At 43.9% G+C, this 19,939-nt stretch overlaps 1 protein-coding gene across 6 annotated transcripts in view; it reads left to right on the plus strand.

Annotated features, from left to right (window-relative positions):
• Positions 1–19,939, plus strand: part of ksr2 (kinase suppressor of ras 2) — a 189,674-nt gene that overhangs the window by 112,582 nt on the left and 57,153 nt on the right. For all 6 annotated transcript variants that reach the window (XM_034092087.2, XM_034092085.2, XM_034092086.2 and 3 more), the window contains one exon: positions 18,196–18,368. In XM_034092087.2, the coding sequence (XP_033947978.1) occupies positions 18,196–18,368 (173 nt within the window). The remainder of the gene's footprint in view (positions 1–18,195; positions 18,369–19,939) is intronic.

Raw genomic sequence — 19,939 nt, forward strand, 5'->3', positions numbered from 1 at the left:
AGGAAGCAGTTAGTTATTGACTGTTTTGTCATTAATATCACATTTTACAACTATTGTATCTATTTGTGCAGCAATTTCATTCATCAGTTATACCCTTTTCTAATTTTAATGAATGTAGCTTGGTAGCTGACTGGCTATTGGGGGAGATTACCTTTCCGTTCCCTTTCTGCTGAACTTTGATTGGTCAACTGGTTCTCCTGGCTGAAAAAGCCATCAATGGATCCTACATAAGACGATTAAAGTCGGTGAGCAGATGTGGGAGATGGTTCAGAGGTCTGGAAACACACTAATCTGCCAGTAGCAGAAGTGCCATTGCTATGGTTACCTGCAATCGGAAATACCTGTGCAATGGTATAGAACAGGGATTACACTGTTGGCTGGAGCTATGCTTGAGCCACCCAATATGGGATTGGACAGACATCTGACTACTAGTCTGTATGATGTGTTGTATACTTACATTTAAAAGTAGTTTGTTTTTTTCTTCATGGTTGTCCATATAAAACACCAAGATGGTCCTCAGCTACAGCCAAACGGCAGCGCGAAGATCAAAAAAAGTCTTACCATTTAATGCAGGAACCTCATGACTCAGTTCATGAGTCTCCTAATTGGTGTAGAGGTTCTTTTATGGAGTGATCTGTAATCTGAAGACATGTTTATCGCCTTTTATTTTCATGAAAATGTTCTCTCTGTTAATTCAGCTAGCATCAAGTTGATGTATCTGCTCCCCAAGACAATGCGCTAAGATACAGAGCTGCCGTTTCACCGGGACATGCACATCGTCACATTAGCAGGCGACTTCTGACCCCGGAGGATGATTGGTCCCACATGCTCTGCTGCTTGGGACATTCATTGCGTAGTTAAGTGTACTGCACAAAGCCCTGTATGTCAGAGCACAAAGATAATATGTGTTTGTGAGAGAGAAAGTAGCAGCTACCTTACCTTACCTTAAAGAACCGGGGTCTGGGATTTGGGGGGATTTATTGGGATTTATATTATTTTTTGTCATTTAATGAGTGTAAAATCACCTGTTGTGTTTTTCTTTAGCCTAAAATGAGCTAATATGTACTAGGGAGATGAATTCCATCTCTCTACTTTAGCTCAGAAAGAAAAAACAAACACTGTCCCTAGATACGATCTCTTACATTATAGGGGCAGGGACTGAAACATGCAAATGCTGGTCAGCTTGTATAGAAGTCAATGATAACATGAGCCTACTTCTCCCTTGATTTATTATCTCTGTAAACATCCGTAATGGGTTTATGGTCTCATTTCAAGGTCTTCTTTAGAACAGCATGTTGTTCATTTGGAAATTATGATTCCACTCAGAATAAATCAGACCATAATGCAGGATATGCTTAAGGGTGCTTGAAAGGTCGCACCAACATTATGTGGTTTAGTGATCACCTTGTTTCCTTCTTAGAACTGTTCCCTTTCAAGGTTTGTTTCAAGTCCGACAGGCTTTAAAGGAAAGGTAGTGGGGTATTTGTTTGATAGATGTCCCTGAATCCATTTAGAGGGAAATGTGAATGTATGTCTTCTTTTCTCTGCGGACCAAAGCTCATCGATGGTAATCAGGGCTTTTGCACTTTTGCCATTAACAAGTCAGGTGCGGGGTGATGTCAACACCCGGCCCTTAAGCGCCAGACGCTTCCAACACTCCCCCCACCCCCCATCCATCTACCCATCTATCGGCCGTAAAGTACTCATCCTGGCCTCCACCGACGGCCCAGAAATCGGAGTCATGATTTTGAATTTATATGAGTGTTTAGGAGTGGTGGTTAGCCCAAATGCCACTGTTGCTGGTGGAGAATGGATTTATTAGGCTGATGGTTTTGCTGTGGTAATTTGTGAACAAGTTGGAGCTGGTTGGGGCGGATAACTGGATTTGAGTGGGTGATTGGAAGTAATCCGTAATGTTGTGTAATTCTTATCAAGAAAGATGGAAAAAAAGGATCTCAGAGAAACAACCAAGCTATAAACATGAAAGATTCATAGCATTTATACTGAGCTCAAAGCATTTATGTTACTTTTGATTTAATTATATGAGTCCTACATTTCCCAGCACAATCATTAAAGTATCATTTCAATCTGTTTTATGGGAAGGTCAACATTTGAAGTGCGATAAATGATTTTAAACATCACTCTGACAAAGAACAAGCAAACTAAAACATGGTGTAGTTATACAAATAGTATGACTGTTTCAGTGTCCAACAACCTCTCAAATGTAATGGTTACCATTGTTTATCATTCAGGCCATCAAATAAAGGCTGTCCCTCTGATGTTTAAGTCGAGACAGATTACATCTGTTCCTGGTTCCATATTGTCCCTGAACCCTTCTTCTTTTTAAGCACCCTGTCACTTACTGCTTCAAAACTACCATTTAACCCATACAGCTGTGGGCCACACAGCTCTTATCGCCTCCAATGCTCTTGCTTTAATACTTGGATTAGATAGTATAAGGTTTGAGCTATGGTTTCATTTTGACTGAATTGAGAAAATACATTTTAATTTAATTAGATGCTAAGGAAAATACTGACCTTCTGGCGATACACGTGACGGAAACGAGAAGTAAGCTGGAACATGATAAAACGGCATCACTTAAAATACAAATGTAGTGTATTTTTTCACGTGTACCTTTCATGTACATGAACTGAATTTTAGAGTGGCAATACAATTCAGTTAGTCTTCAAAGATGTATATTATCTAACATATATACAATGGAGATATATCAACTCTGTAGAACTCATAGAGAAAAAGGGAGGACGGAAGTATCTCCGAGCTTCTGTCATTTATTCCTTTTCTAATTTTCTTACTCTTGCTCTCAGTGGGAAAAGTGCAGTGGGAGGCTTTTCTTCAACCCTATTAAAGGCAGCCATCTGACAAATGATGCCAATAAGATGTATAATAAACAATTGTGGCTGCTTTTTTTTTAACAATAGCCATTTGCATGCCTTTCACTCGAGTTCCCCTTTGTGATGCACTCAGGATGTTATATAGCAGACCTATATACATAGATATGTTTCACATATCCCCATATCAACTAAGCAGTGACTCAACTTGGAAGGAAGATGAAACTGACCATGTGGTTTAACAAACTGACACACATATGCCATATTTTAATAGCCCCTAATAGAATGTTAATGCAGATGGCTTTGTTTCCTTGGGCTCTGCTGTTACAAACACAATTACTATTAGAGTTTAACTTCAATCTACTGCAATCTGCAAATTAACCATAGAGGTGAATGCAGGAATAGACACTAATCAGATCGAGTACTGGTGGCCAAAGTTTATTATTTAATTGTATTTATTATTTATACAATACAGAAAAGGCAATTTAACACAACTAAGTCTTCCTTAACTGTGACACTTCAATCATTTGAGATGTGTAACCTTATCTTCCCTCAACTCTCCTTTTTACTGAATAGAGCTTAAACAGGTTCATGATGAAGGTCAAAGGTACCCTGCCCCGTTGGCTCCCATTCTCCCTGCTATTTCTACAGTACCATAACAAACTAAAACCCACCATTGTATTACTGCTGCACTGTCCGACCTCAAAGTGAGTTATAACCAGCTTTCATCATTCAAACCATCAAATTAAGGCTGTCTCTGTGATCTTAAAGTTCAAGTATAGTGTAGTGCCGAGAGATAGGGAGTCAGAGGCGGTGCAAGGAAGGTGCAAAAGGGTACTTTATTAGAGAGCAACTAAGGTCATGTTGTCCGGTTGCAGTCCGGGAAGAAGAGAGAGAAGCCAGGAGGGCACACAACATATATAGTAAACACATAACATGTCCGTGTGGGAACAATACTCCCAACTGTAGTTCCATGTATGAATTATGTAACCCAGTGTATTAATAGGTGGTCACCACAACAGACAGATTACTGTTACGGTTTGGGAAAGGTAGGACCAAAAAGCAGACTACAAAAAATGGTAAATTGGTCTAAAAAACTAAAACGAGCTTTATTGTAAAAGCAGATGGCAAAAACACAAAGGAAGCACAAGGAAGATATAATACAAAAAGCTGACGATGACTGACATGGAGAGTGACGGGAAAAACAAACAATGAACCAACACCGAACACAGGAAGAGACAAGACTAAATACAGGGAGGGGTAATCACGAGACGAGAAACAGCCGGGCAGGGGAGGAGAAACACAAGGGCAACAGGTGAACACAATCAGACAATTAGACACACCAGGGAAACTAACGACAGGGAGGAAAACACAGGGAGAAGGACCAGAGGCCTGTACTACGAAGCTGGATTTTCCTAACCTGGATATGTTTGAGTTAGCCGGTTGGCCTAATCCAAAACATACGCGCTGTCGCTAAGCTGTACTACGACGCTGGTTGTCAAGTGGATCGCTCAAGCCAGCCGTGTCCTATCTAGTTAGGTGCGCGTTCACATGAAAGGGGTGGTATTTGGAGCATTCGACCAATCACAAACATGGAGAAGCGCACTGACAGCGCAGCGTCATACTTCCTGAATGAAAAGTGAACTTTAATACTAGTCAAATATGAAGAAGTTAAACTTTAAACATCCATGACTTAAACACTGTATCCAGGATAAAAGCCACATAGCTGCACCTGCAAGGTGAATACAGCTGGCAAAAGAAAAAGTGTTTGAATGCGTACATTAACAGGTTTATGATATCACTGCCCGTCTAAGACACGATCTGACTTTAATTACATTTGTCTCGAGTGTTTCGTCAACTTAATGTGTTGCTTAAAATAATACTTCTGCATACAGTATGTGACACTGTGAGTGTTGCACGGCCAGATACGGCTCAGCTGACTCAGATAAGAAAATATATTATACATTATGAAGTGATATGCCGCGGACTGTAGGCTACTTAATGTTACTCTGATCCGGTTACTTATGTTGTGGCAGATATTTAAGTAAGCTTTCTTAACGCTAATGTTATAATAGTCAGATTGCTCTGAAGATGGGAGGTGATATTCTATTAATGTTCACGTTCACACAGTCAGTGATTTTTGCCGGCCGTCTTTCCTGCAACGGCAGTTTTTCTGTATTTCCTTTCTCCTGTAATATGACTTGATCGCTTTAAACTCCGCACACTGAGCTCTGATTGGTCAGCAGGCGGTGCTTTCACTGAGTTGATCTCTTAGCCTGCAACCTAACCTGCTCCGGAGCAGGTTAGCCGCACAGCATAAGTTACATGGAGATCTAGCCCGCTAAAAAGAGAACCAGCGTCGTAGGACCGGAAAGCCGGAGTTTCCCCTGAAGTTAGCCGGCTAAGCGAAAATCCTGCTTCGTAGTATAGGCCTCTGACAAGAAACAAGGAGGAAAACATGACAGGGAGAACAGAAAAACTAAATAACCCCACAAAGAGACACAACAAAACTCAAACCCTGACAATTACATCTGCTCGTGGCTCCATGCAGCCTGACCCCTTCTCTTCTTTACCCTGTCATTAACTTCTTCAAAATTACAGCTCAACTCATACAGGTGTTTTCAGGCACCCTGTCACTACTGTAACTGCTTCAAAACAACAACTTAGCCCATACAGGTGTTAGGCAGACAGTTGTTTTTGCCTCCAATGCTGTTACTTCAATTATTGGATCAGGTTGCATTATTGGGATCCCTTTGATTCTCCAAAAAGTCCTGAAAGTATTTGTTGTGGTCACTGGCCATGGTTAACGCCAGACTCTGAAATATACTTTATTCCTATTTATCACTGACAATCCAGCTCCAAAAAAGGCACACTTCGTATTTCTAGAGTTCCATACCAAACTAAAAAACACCCTAGTATGACTGTATAGGACTGTCCAAACCTCTTACTGAGTTATTACCAGCGTTCATCATTCTAACCATCAAATGTAGGCCGTCTCTATGATCTTAAATGAACAGGTAACATCTGGGACCTGTACTACGAAGCTGGTTCAACCTGACCTGGATATGTTTGAGTTAGCCGGTTGGCCTAATCCAAAACATACGCGCTCTCGCTAAACTGTCCTACGACGCTGGTTATCAAGTGGATCGCTCAAGCCAGCCGTGTCCTATCTAGTTAGGTGCGCGTTCACATGAAAGGGGTGGTATCTGGAGCATTCGTCCAATCACAAACATGGAGAAGCGTACTGACAGCGCAGCGTCATACTTCCTGAATGAAAAGTCAACTATAATATTAGACATATGAAGAAGTTAAACTTTAAACATCCATGACTTAAACATTTTATTCAGGATCAAAGCCACAGAGCTGCACCTGCAAGGTGAATACAGCTGGTAAAAGAAAAAGTGTTTGAATGCGTACATTAACAGGTTTATGATATCACTGCCCCGTCTAAAACACGATCTGACTTTAATTAGCCTACATTTGACTACAGCTGACTCAGATAAGGAAATATATGATTATGAAGTGATATGCCGCGGACTGTACTTAATGTTGTAGCGCCAGGAAAAGGGAGTCGGAGGCGGTGTATTCAGAACGGAGTTCCACTCTTTATTATCCATTAAATATAGAGAGGTCAACACATCGTCTGCTCTGCTTAACGAGCTAGCAGGAATGGAGGCTAACTCTCCAGGTGTTCCCACTAAAGGGTCCGTGTGGCAACACAATAAGAGAGGTGAATTATGTCCCATAACGTGTCACCACACAAGCCCCCCCAGAATTCACGTGTAAACAAAATCCGTATGGCGGGGAGGAACAATCCGCCTGCCCCCACGAGACCTGCGCACCGGAGTCGGTACAGCGACCTCCACCCGTGCGGCCCCTGACAGAGGAGGGACCGGAACAACAGGTCCACACTCCCTGACAGGAATCAAAGCCGGGGGTCGGCCCCGTCTCGGCGGCCGAGCCAGCACCACCGGCCGGTCCACGTCCAAGTGAGCAGCCTTCACCCGGTCAACCGAGACGTGCTCAGCCTTACCGCCCATGTCGACCACCAGGTGTTTTTCACCGTGTTCCAAAACCCGGAAAGGTCCGTCGTAAGGGGGCTGCAGGGGGCCTCTGTGTGCGTCGTGACGGATGAAGACGTGCCCAGCTGAGCTCCGCGGGAACTTGAGACCCTGGCGCACCGTGCTGAGTAGTCGGGACTGGAGCGAAAGCCTCCGCCGCGTCACGCAGAAAAACTCGCTGGGCCGTGGCAGACCAGGGAGCTGAAGCATTTGGGAGGAAATCCCCCGGAACTCTCAGCGGCTGACCGTAGACCATCTCCGCTGTAGAACACTGCAGATCTTCCTTAGGTGCGGTCCTCAGGCCCAGCATCACCCAGGGCAGCTTGTCGACCCAGTTACCGTCCGTAAGGCCGGCCTTGAGGGACGCCTTCATGGAGCGATGAAAGCGCTCGCAGAGGCCGTTAGCCTGAGGGTGGTAAGCGGTAGTCCTGTGCAGCTTGACCCCCAAACCGCTTGCCACAGCGTTCCAGAGCTCGGACGTGAACTGAGAGCCCCTGTCTGAGGAAATGTCTGACGGGGTGCCAAAACGACAAACCCACGTTGCAATGAAGGCCCGGGCAACGTCTGCGGCTGATGTCGAAACGAGCGAAACTGCCTCCGGCCAACGGGTCGTTCTGTCCACCATGGTGAGGAGGTAGGAAAACCCCTGAGAGGAAGGCAACGGACCAACCAGGTCAATGTTGACGTGATCAAACCTCCTCTCAGGCACCAGGAAACGCTCCAACGGGGCCTTCGTGTGGCGGTGCACCTTATCGCGTTGACAAGCCACGCACTCCCTGGCCCAAGTCCTCACATCCTTTTTCAGCCCATGCCAGACGAACTTCGCGGCCACCAAGCGCACCAAAGGTTTAACGCCGGGGTGTGATAGGCCGTGCACCGCTTCGAACACAGAGCGCCTCCAGCTGGCAGGGACGACAGGCCGCGCCAGGCCCGTGGAAACGTCACACAGGAGGGTAATGCCCGCGTCGCCGAACACTACGTCCTCCAAGCGCAGCCCCGCGCCCTCCACCTTCAGAGCCTGGACGCCGGGATCTGTGACCTGGTCCGCCGCCATGCGAGTATAGTCCAGGCCCAACTGGACGGCACCGATGACGACTCTGGAGAGGCAATCAGCGACCAGGTTTGACTTGCCAGCCACGTGCTTAATGTCCGTAGTGAACTCTGATATGTAGAAAAGCTGCCGCTGCTGACGTGCCGACCAAGGCTCCGCCACTTTTGACATGGCGAAGGTGAGCGGCTTGTGGTCGACAAACGCCGTAAATTCACGGCCTTCCAGCATGAAACGGAAGTGCCGCACGGCCAAATAAAGTCCAAGGAGCTCTCGGTCAAAGGCGCTGTACCTGCGTTCTCTGGGCGTCAGCTGGCGGCTGAAAAAGGCGAGCGGCTGCCAAGCGCCCTCCACCCACTGCTCGTGCACTGCGCCGACCGCGTAGTCCGACGCGTCCGTGGTGATGGAAATGGGAGCCGTAGATGATGGGTGTGCCAGCAAAGCCGCCTGAGCCAACGCGGTCTTGACCTCAGCAAAAGCGACGTCCGCCTCTGCTGTCCAGTCGATCGCCTGGACGGGGGTCTTGCCTTTCAACGCTTCATACAGCGGCCGCATGATGTGTGCGGCCCGGGCGATGAAACGGTGGTAGAAGGTCACCATCCCCAGAAACTCACAGAGCGACCGGGCTGTGAGCGGGCGAGGAAAAGCCGCAACAGCCTCCACCTTCGCTGGCAGAGGTGTCGCACCGCCCTTGGTGACGCGGTGCCCCAGGAAATCAATGTCCGACACCTCGAACTGGCACTTTGCCGGATTGATGATTAATCCGTGTTCGTTGAGTCGTGTGAAAAGGGCTCGGAGGTGGGACAGGTGCTCCTGCACTGAAGCGCTGGCGACGAGTATGTCGTCGAGGTAGACAAACACAAACGGCAGGTCCCGCAGTACCGAATCCATCAGGCGCTGGAACGTCTGAGCGGCATTCTTGAGTCCAAAAGGCATCCGCAGGAACTCAAAAAGTCCAAAAGGTGTTATCACTGCCGTCTTGGGAATGTCCAGGGGGTGCATGGGCACCTGGTGGTATCCACGCACCAGGTCCACCTTGGAAAACACCCCTGTACCGGCCAGATGCGCCGAAAAGTCCTGAATGTGCGGCACTGGATAGCGGTCAGGCGTAGTGGCGTCGTTGAGTCGGCGGTAATCCCCGCACGGGCGGAACCCGCCGTTCGGTTTGGGGACGACGTGCAGGGGGGAAGCCCAAGGACTGTCAGAGCGGCGGACAATGCCCAGGCGCTCCATGGTTGCAAACTCCGCCCTCGCCACAGCTAGCTTAGAAGGGTTCAACCGCCGGGCCCTGGCGTAGACAGGAGGCCCCTCGGTAGTGACGTGGTGCTCCACGCCATGCTTAGTGGTAAGCGCAGAGAAGGTGGGCAGCGACAGGTCTGGAAACTCGGCCAACAGTCTGAGAAACGTGTCTGCCCCTGACAGCGAGCCCGACAGCCCGTCGTACGCTGCGCTGCCAAGTGTGCACACGAGGGAAGGAAACGTCAAGGCATCAATCAAACGCCTATTCTTAACGTCCACTAAGAGTCCATGAGCGCACAAAAAATCCGCTCCGAGGAGGGGAAAATAAATGTCCGCTGTCACGAAATCCCAGCTGAAACGCTGTCCTCCGATGCACAAACACATAGGCCTCACGCCGTACGTGCGAATGGGACCGCCGTTAGCCGTCGTCAATCGCGGTCCGTGCCCTCCCCGGGTGACGTCTTCACTCGACGCGGGAACTACGCTCCGTTGAGCGCCCGTGTCACACAGAAACAGGCTCCCCGAAACGCTGTCGCTGACGAAGAGGAGCCTGCACGTGCCGCCGACGCTCAGGGCCACTACCGAGCGCCGGCCCCTCCGTTTCCCGGGGGTTTGTAGCTGCACGGAGCGATGCATCTCTTCGCCCTTGTCCCGAAACGTGCGTGGTAAGAGCACTCTCCGGTGTCTCCATGCCGGCTCGAAACAGCCGTGTCCGGCCCCCGCCATGCTGTCTTGACTGCAGATGGGCTGCTGCGCGTCGCGGCTAACGTCTCTGCACCGGGCTGTTGTGTAGCCAGGAAAAAACGATCCGCTTCCTCCGCCAAGGCACCGTGACAGGCGTGTTGGCCAGCGCCGTCTGGACCCGGGGAGGCAAGTGACGCAGGAAAATCTCCGTGAATAAAATCCGGGGATCTTCCCCCCCTAGCAGATTCAGCATTTTCTCCATTAGCTGAGATGGCTTGCTGTCTCCCAGGCCTTGAATGTCAAGTAACTGGCGGGCCCTCTCCTTAGCAGATAAGCTAAATGTCTTAAGGAGAAGGGCCTTAATCGCCTCATATTTGCCATGATGTGGGGGGGCTGCGATGAATCCCACCAACCTGGACGACGTAGAGCAGCCCAGCGCTGCTACCACATGGTAGTATTTCAGGTCCCCGTCACGGACCTGTCGGCAGGCGAAGTGCGCCTCCACATGTGCGAACCATGCCTCCGCGGCGTGCTCCCAGAATTCCGGCAGCTTTACGAACACATCGCATTCAGCCATGCTCGTTAATTTTCCGGAAACTTTCTCGGAAACGTCAGGGTCACCAGTGTAGCGCCAGGAAAAGGGAGTCGGAGGCGGTGTATTCAGAACGGAGTTCCACTCTTTATTATCCATTAAATATAGAGAGGTCAACACATCGTCTGCTCTGCTTAACGAGCTAGCAGGAATGGAGGCTAACTCTCCAGGTGTTCCCACTAAAGGGTCCGTGTGGCAACACAATAAGAGAGGTGAATTATGTCCCATAACGTGTCACCACAATGTACTCTGATCCGGTTACTTATGTTGTGGCAGATATTTAAGTAAGTAAGTACGTTTCTTAACGCTAATGTTATAATAGTCAGATTGCTCTGAAGATGGAGGTGATATTCTATTAATGTTCACGTTCACACAGTCGGTGATTTTTGCCGGCCGTCTTTCCTGCAACGGCAGCTTTTCTGTATTTCCTTTCTGACTTGATCGCTTTAAACTCCGCAAACTGAGCTCTGATTGGTCAGCAGGCAGTGCTTTCACTGAGTTGAGCTCTTAGCCTGCAACCTAACCTGGTCCCGACAAGGTTAGCCACTAAGCATAAGTTACCATGGAGATCAAGCCTGCTAAAGAGAGAACCAGCTTCGTAGGACCGGAAAGCCGGAGTTTTCCCTGAATTTAGCCGGCTAAGCGAAAATCCTGCTTCGTAGTATACACCCCTGCTCCTGGCTCCATACTATCCCTGGCCCCTTCTTCTTTTCAGGCACCCTGTCACTAACTGCTTCAAAACTACAACTTAACCCATACAGGTTGTGGGTAGACAGCTGTTATTTGCTTCCAATGCTGCGTTAAGGTACAAGTAAATGGGTACTAAAAAATATTTTGGAAAATATTATCTTATGCCAAGAACTTTCCCTGATTTCAGAGCTGACTTGTTATCCAAAGCCAAGCTATCAATTTAATACAGACTATTGTATGGAGCCACAGAATATTTCTCGAGAAAATAAATGATCGCCAGGTGGTGGAGAAGAACGAGTTACAGTAAAGGTAATGGAATCAATAAAGGTGCTTGAAGATATTGTGTTTTATTTTATTATTACACTTTATAATGCTCAAACCTGAAACATAATAGCATGTCTTCTAAAGAAAGTTGTGTGGACACCACATTTGTTTTTTTAAATATTCATTCAAAATTAATAGATTCACAACAAAAAGTTTTAAAATGGAAAATGCTTAAACATCAATCTAACATAGCCTAATCCCATCTAACTGGAAAGCAGAGATGTTCTCTTCAATCTCCATGACGACACACCTCTCCTCTCTTTTACCGCCCTCAGATCGCAGGTGTTATATCCACAAGAACGTGTGTGTATATTGCGTTACATGACAATTTATTGTCCTCTGAAATTCATCTTGTGTCTGAAGCAAACTCGCATACAAGGACAAAAAACATCCAATCATATTACATCCAGACAGATGTTGTGTGTAATTCATTGCATACCATGCTGTTTCTGACAAACAGAAACATATTGCTATTTTAGAACAGTTCTTAAAGTGAGATATTTAACCCTACTAAGACTAACTTGTTACATAACTATGCTTCTATTGGCTAGCACTCCAACACATTGTAATGTAAGTGATCAGAGCAAGGCATTGGTTTCAGACAATTAAAACTAAATACAATTATGAAGCCTGAACATGAGATAATAGATCCCCTTTTAAAAATGAGCAACATTTCAAAATAGGGATGCAGTTCACTTTTTTTTAATTATTGAATAAGACAATTATATAATATAGAGCCTGGACAATAATTGGCAACCAGTCAAGTTAAAGTGCAAATAAGGTATTTTATCATGAGCATAAGAGATGGCGAGTAAGCATCAGAAGTTAGTTGAATGTTTCGATGAGTGTATGTACAAGTATTATTGGCATCAACATTTTGAACAAAACCCAAACCTGGCCAGTACAAATCCTCGCAGAGAGGAAGGGACAGACAACGGGAAGGGGCTGACGTCTGTAACCTTGGGGGCCTAAACAGGTGCCACCAAATTACTTTGTAATGACCCTCCTGACCACAAGCACCTGCAAGAGGAGACAGGTATGTCCAGTGTGGGAAGAAAGTGAGGGGTCTGGCCAAAGTGGAGGATCCTCCGTTTGACAGGCAGACTTCCCTAGAGCCATTCCACTATGGCGGGTGGTCAAGCCTCTCTGAGTTTCCTAAAACTGAGAGAAAAAGTTAGTTTTTCTTTTCAACAGTTTTATATCAAATCAGCATTTTCATATTTTAGAAAGTAGATTTAGGGACTCTTGTGACAGTTAGGTTATTTACTTAGATTAGTTATCAACAAATGAATAGTTAGAATAGTTTACTTCAATTGTCAGTATTTACAACACAAAGAACCATTTTTCTGAGAGCGTAGAGTGAAGGCAAGTGCTCCACAGGTCCAGTTTGCAAACCCACACCCCTTACCCACCATTATCTCCAAGTGAAACCCAGACCTAATCTGACCGGTTAATATAAGACATGTGACCTGACCCACTATTAAACTAATTTATGTCAAACATTAACAATCATTAATAACGTGGTGTTATTTTGTGCACAGCAAGCCAACAAAGCAAACAGTGTGACCGCACTGGAAATGTCGGTTTTGAAAGTCTAAACACCAACAAACATGGATTCATGCAGAATATTTTGTTAGATATAAACATGTTTGTCATCTTTTTCAATGAACCTTGACTTTTGGACAGAGGACTGAGAGAGAAGAACATTACAGAGTTGGGCAGCAGCACAGTTTGTGTTTGATAGAAAAAGTGGAACATCGTCATGAAATACGGCCAATTAGCTTGATAATATTAGTTTATTTAGATTTAAAAACAAATTGTTCAGTCATTTTCATTGCTAGTTCCTCCTGAATGGATTTTACATATTTGTGTTCCCTCTCACATTTAGTTTTCAAATAAACTTTTTTGTTGTTGTTGCAAACCCATGTGGAATGAAAACATAAACCACATTTTATACCAACAGCAACACTACCATAACATTGCTGATGGCCAACAATGGGAGCATCATTTTGCACTGAAACTATTTTAACTAGATAGGTGCAATGTCTGTGTGCCTTGACACACATTCCTGAAATTCTTCTGAAGAGACCACATGTCACCGTCCGTACGCCTTCCTGTCAACATATTACTCCTCTGTCGCTGCTGCTCATCGGCTCCAGTACCTCTTCTTTCTCCCTCTCATTTTCTGTCTCTCACATAGGACATTGTTTCACTCTTTGTTTTTATCTTTCTGATTTCCCGGCATTGGGTGTCTCCCTATCTTCTATAGGCATCATGTTCAGCTTTTAATCTATATCCTCATGATTCGCCTGCCTGTTGAGAGTGCAGTGCATTTCCTGGTGCTCTGATATGCGCTTATCCATATCTCAGTGCGAGACTCTGAAAGTTAAAGGGGAGAAAAACAAACGTTTTTTCTAACTTGTGTGATGTTATCATCCAACCTTCCCGACTGATGATCATGGTCTGCACATATCTCTTCCGACAAACACATTTTACGTTTGGATTAAACAATTAAGCAAGCAAGTGCAGGTTAAGCATTTACATGATACTGTATGTTTGTTTGTGTAGGTGAATACAAATCATCAAAGTTAAAAAATGCAGCGTCTCGTAATGAACAAAAGGGAATTGTTTGGTTTGTTTCACTTGCTGAGCATGACAATACATTCCTTTAAGATGAAGTTTGGCATTGCTCTGCCGCAATGCCTTTGGAAAAAGAAAAAAAAAGAACTACCTTGGGTCACTGACCGTCGGCTTTTATTAAACTCGGGATTGAAACAGCAGACTTCTGAAAGCTAGACTACCTGCTTTGGGTGAAACTGCTCAAAGGGCTCAGTAATTCTCTGTTGCAATCATTATTCTAGCCACCTTTATTTCATTTTCCACAAACGTTATTAAAGCAGCTAAGAGCATTGGGTGCCAGACATATTATTCCACAGGTCCATTTGCATACAACTCAACTGCGCTTTTCTGGCCATATGGGTCTCGGTAGAGCACTCGGCATTTTACTGAGGTAAAAACTGGAGGTATGTAGATGGTATCACGCAAGTCATTTGACTCTCCTCGATGGAGACTAGTGTTAATTAGACCGAGCTGGAAGGCTTTGCAGTTTCTCAGCATCACTATTGAGCCATTTGGATGCTGAGCAGCTTTTAGCTTGTTAGCCAGACCTAAACGACAGAATATGCATGACCACCGCTTTTTAGAAATCCTCTTGATATGTCAGAAAGGAAAATAAATATGCCATTTGAAGGATCGGTGCTCTCCTATGTCCTTGATCAAATGGAACTTTTACTTGAAGCTGTCTTTGTAATTAGCCTCTCTGCAAGTGTGGGGGAAGTGGATGTGGAGGGAGGGAGTGGGTGGATTAAAGCATGGACATGTGTGCATGAATGTCAAGTTTTCCTATATTTCCTAAATCTGATCTTTAAAAAAATACAAACCTAAGAAAGTTAACACAGCTTTGATAATTAATAATTCCTTACATTTATTATAGCGCATTATCAATGACTCAAAGCGCTTTACATATACACACATTGCACATCATACATGCAATGGTCAGATACTGTGGACAATACCCACAGGAGCAAGTTCAGGTGAAGGGTCTTGCCCAAGGACACACCGGCTTTACAGACGCAGCAGCGGCGGGTTTCACCTTGATCTGATGATCATTGCACAGCGCACTGCGCCACACCGTCCATCTTCACGCCTCGAGGTCATCGAGGCGCTTTTACAAGTATACATTAGTATTATACATGTACTGTGGACAATACCCACAGGAGCAAATCCGGGTGAAGTGTCTTGCCCAAGGACACAACGGCCTGACGCAGTGGTGGCAGGAGCGGGTTTCGAACTGGAGTTCCCCAGCACTCCCCCTTGATCTGATGATCGGATGCACAGACCACTGCGCCACCCGTCCCGATCCCCTTATATGCTTCAGTATACCTCCCTGCCCACACACATTGAGCAGGATTCCCTTGAATCCCTCTGTCCTAGCTGATGACAACATCCAACCTTCACAGATCATTTGAAAGAAAAAGCGAGACATCTTCTTCAAACTGCGCGCACTGAATTCACGCTTATTCATGTTATGCAAATGTAGAACTGCATCTTCAATCAAATCAGGAAAGACACAATTAAACCTCAATGATTCCGAGAACTAGATATCAGGATATAACAGGAAGCAAGAAAACAACAAATCAGCAAGTTACAAGCATAACAGCGTGGTTCATTGAATCACTAGGTAGAGGAAATGCCTAAATCATACGTAAAAAAAAATGGTGGTGTTCCTGTTTATTTGGTAGAGAAGACCCAGGGGGATGAACGATTCAGAAGCTTTCTGAAAGGACGGAAATATGCAGTGATTTCCATCTGTGAGAAATGCATTGTGATGTTCAAGATCAAAAGACACTCTACTATTCACACCTTTGCTGATTTCCCTTAACATTTGACAAGTCACCCACCTCCCTCTTCTTCTGTCTCCTGTATGGTGCATTCTCGTTACTCTTCCTCCAACTTTTCATATGCAGAGTAGAAAAAGGGGTATCTGAATAGATGTGTTAGCAACTGTGGAGTTGACTCTCACCAACTCCGCCCACATGCCTTCACAGACAGCCGTCTTCAAAACCAATTTTGGGAATCCTCTCCCTTCCCTCTACATTCATTTTCGCTTTCCCCTCACTAAACATCATTGGGGTGTAGGATAAAAGGCATGCACACAGGGAGATGAATGGTTTAATTTTGATTCAAATTGCATAAAGTGGGCTAATCGGAATAGCTGACAAAAACTCTATGAAGGAGAAGTGATAACCTGCAGGCTGCTTCCTTATTGCCGGGCTGGTTTACAGGTCTAATTGCATGAGTCAGTATGGAGACTGAGAGACTGACATAGGAGGAAGAGCTCCTTTGGGATTCAACACTTAATGAATGAGAAGTCAGGACTCACAGCTTTAAGTTTTTTTTCTATTAAAATCTGTTGGATTCAATCTTTTTCATGTTCTTTTTTTTTTACAATTATGTTCTCCTTTTTGCATATAAGCCTGCTTTCATCTGCATTGGTTTTGTTCCCTTTTCATCCATTGTTGTTCTTTCTGGTTCTACTGCTTTTCCTTCAGTAGCTTCCTGTATTTCTAGCTCGCTCTTATACAGTACATTTCAAACATCACTTTTTGTGAATTTACATACAGTGTACGTTCCTATCTGATGTTGTTGCCCAACATGACATCTCAATCAGGTTTGCCATCAGTTTTCTAAATGACATTCAAATGGAAAAATGATTTCCTCGAGTTAAAGGGAGGTTTATTTTTGTATCTATGCCCGAATATCTGTATGCATGCATACCGGGGGTTTGTTTATGTACTGTATATTCTCAGGTTTATTTGCTTGCTTGGACCTATATCAAGCTGCACATTTCATTTGCCGTTCAACCGTTACCTGGTGAGATTGCGTATGCTTATTTTGAGTCACAGACCATACTCTATCTATAAATCATAACACTGAGAGTTTTCTTTCATGGGTACATTTCAAATGTTTAATGGTGCCAAGATGTTTGTCAAACTGTAAACACATATTGACAGAATAACACATCTCCAGATGGGTATAAAACACCCTACCCTTAAAAAATGAAAGCAGTCTACGGATTTGTCTTTTTGAGTGACCTGGGTCCACTGAGCCTCATTGGTGTAGATAACCGTTACAGTATATCTGGATATCAACCGGATCTTTAAATCTGTGTTTTATATATTTTCTCCCATCAGATGAGTACAAGGATACAGATTAATGATGTGGGTACCGTGAAATTGATGAATATCATGAATACTAAGCTACTGTTAAATGATTTCTAGCTAATTAAACTGCTTACACTACAGCTATAATTCCCTCTTCTGTAATAACAGTGGTTTGGCATCAGACTTTTAACAGCATGCTTTTAAGGGATGTCTATTTGAGACCGTCTCTCGTTGTGTCTTAACCAATTAGATGTATCCCTTTGTTATGTTGTAGAAATAGGTTGTATTACTGGAGTCTAGAGAATGATCCAGTGACTTTAGTGGTAACCTGACTTTTCCTCTAAAACTTCTATTAGGTTGACATTTGTGGTTAGAAGTCAGATATGACATTTCCATCTTCCTCTGTTATACTTTAAGCTAATAGTAAGTGTTAGCATGCTAACATTCTAAATTAAGATGATGAACATCGTAAACATTATATCTACTTAGTATTATAATGTCATTGTGAGCACATTTGCATGCTGATGTTAGCAGTCAGTGCACAGCCCTGCGGTACATACAGCTTTACAAAGCTGACCAACAGTAGTTTAAGTGACAGTAAATGATCAGCAACAAACTAAATGACAAGTCCAAGACATTTTTCTTTGAGAATCGAACGTGTCTTCTTTCTTGCCTGATGCCTGTTGATTTGTAGTCACTTTATCAACATGATACCTAGCCTGGCTCACTGTATCAAATCAAATCAAGTTTTATTTATATAGCACATTTATAAACGATTTTTGGTCGAGCCAAAGTGCTGTACATATAATATATAATGTACATGGATTGTATCATATCACATAATCCTATAATGATGTTGTTAGTACATTATGAGTCCTCAGGCTTGTTTACCTCCACTCAAAGCTCTGCTGTTAGTTGAAACATGTGTATGTGCAACCTATTTCCCTCTCAGTGATTTCTACTGTTCTTCTCTTGTTTCCCTCAGAGCCAAGAAGAAGACCAAGCCCTTGAACCTTAAGATCCACAGCAGCGTGGGCAGCTGTGAGAATCTGCCCACGCAGCGCTCGCCCCTCCTCACTGAACGATCTCTGCGATCCTTCTTCTTTCCCTCCTTCATCCCTTCCACACCTCCTGTCCATGCTGAAACCCCCTCTGCAAGTGAGTGAACTCTTTTTTTTTATTTTTTTAAATGGGATCACATTCTAGCTTTAATAAAATTAGGTGCCTTCACTTTACCTCTTTCATATTGGTATTGGTATACCCTTTCAACATCTGCTTATTAAGCTCTCATGCATTGTTTCATTTCTGGGATGTCATTCTGCTAAATTAAATCAAAAGGTCTAGTGCTTTATTGTCTATACTCTTCTCATGTGCTTTTCTCACCTCTATCCAATTTCTAGTGTCAATTTGGAACCTTCTTCTTTTCTATTGTGCCGGAAAAAAAACACTCACACCCATAATCACCATAATTATTTTTGTTAAGAATATATTTAAGTACAGTGTTGGGAAATGCAACAATAAGGCGGTGCCATAATAACCGGAGGTGGTGTGTTGGCAGCCTTATTGCCTGATGCATTATGTGCATACTGCGGAAGCTATTAGACTAAAGGAGGAGATGGGGAGTAATGGAGGTTGTGTCAACACAAGGAGTGATGAATGGTGATCACTTAGTGTTGTGAATAGTAGTAGACCTTGACTAACAGGTATGTGGGGCATAGCGCTGCATATTTGTCGGTCGAGGCATGCCTTGGAATAATCACACGCCATATAAAGCTGTGCTTGGATTACAAAATACAACTGTGATGATGACAGGCACCGAGCAGATACATGTGCATTTATTGTAAAGTCTCCCGTGCTAATGATTTGTTCCGGATTATTTTCTTACTCAACATACAGCACAGCATTTTCTTGAGAAATGTAATCCAGGCCCACATTTTCAATGAATACAAGATAATAAGATAAGATATACTTATCTTATTATCTTTTACTACTTGAAATTGTGGGCCTGGATTCCATTTCTTAAGAAATTTATTTTTTTATTTTTATGTGGGATAAGTTAAATGTAGTTTTCTCACTTGTCCAAACACATGTCAATCATACAATGCTACTTATGTAATCATTGTTATTGCGACCTTAATTATAATAATACGCTTTATTTGAATAGCACCTTTCATACAAGATTTGCAGTCTAAAGTGCTTCACAGTAGAGAATTGACACCTCATGAAAAAGCCACAGAAAATTGAGAACACATAGAATACAGTTACCAATAAAATACATAAGAATAGACATAACATGAGCATGGAATAGACATAGAATATAATATAGATTGCATTAGAAGGAGGTTAGTACAAGTTCACATTGCGATTACAATTATAGGTACCTTGTCACATTTAACTTTTACGTTTTTATCATTTAACTTGACCATCGTGTATCACATGCTTTGTCTTTGGTTGTTAATCAAAAGACATGATGTGGTATGTGCATGTAGCACTTCTTTCATTAGGAAAAACATCTTTATCTTGTTTTATTATTTCATTTAAGACAACTTAAATAATATTAATATGCAAGATATTGTTATACTTAAGTGTCAGCTTTAACTTTTAATTTCAACACCTTAAGTATTAATGTTGAAAACAGGGTTTCAGGTTACAGATAGAAGTCGAGGTTGCGCTTATCTGCAGTTAGGATGTTTGTGTTCCTTCACTGTAACTGATCCGTCTTTCTGTGT

This window comes from Pseudochaenichthys georgianus, chromosome 9, assembly GCF_902827115.2.
Source record: "Pseudochaenichthys georgianus chromosome 9, fPseGeo1.2, whole genome shotgun sequence".
Taxonomy (NCBI): Eukaryota; Metazoa; Chordata; class Actinopteri; order Perciformes; family Channichthyidae; genus Pseudochaenichthys; species Pseudochaenichthys georgianus.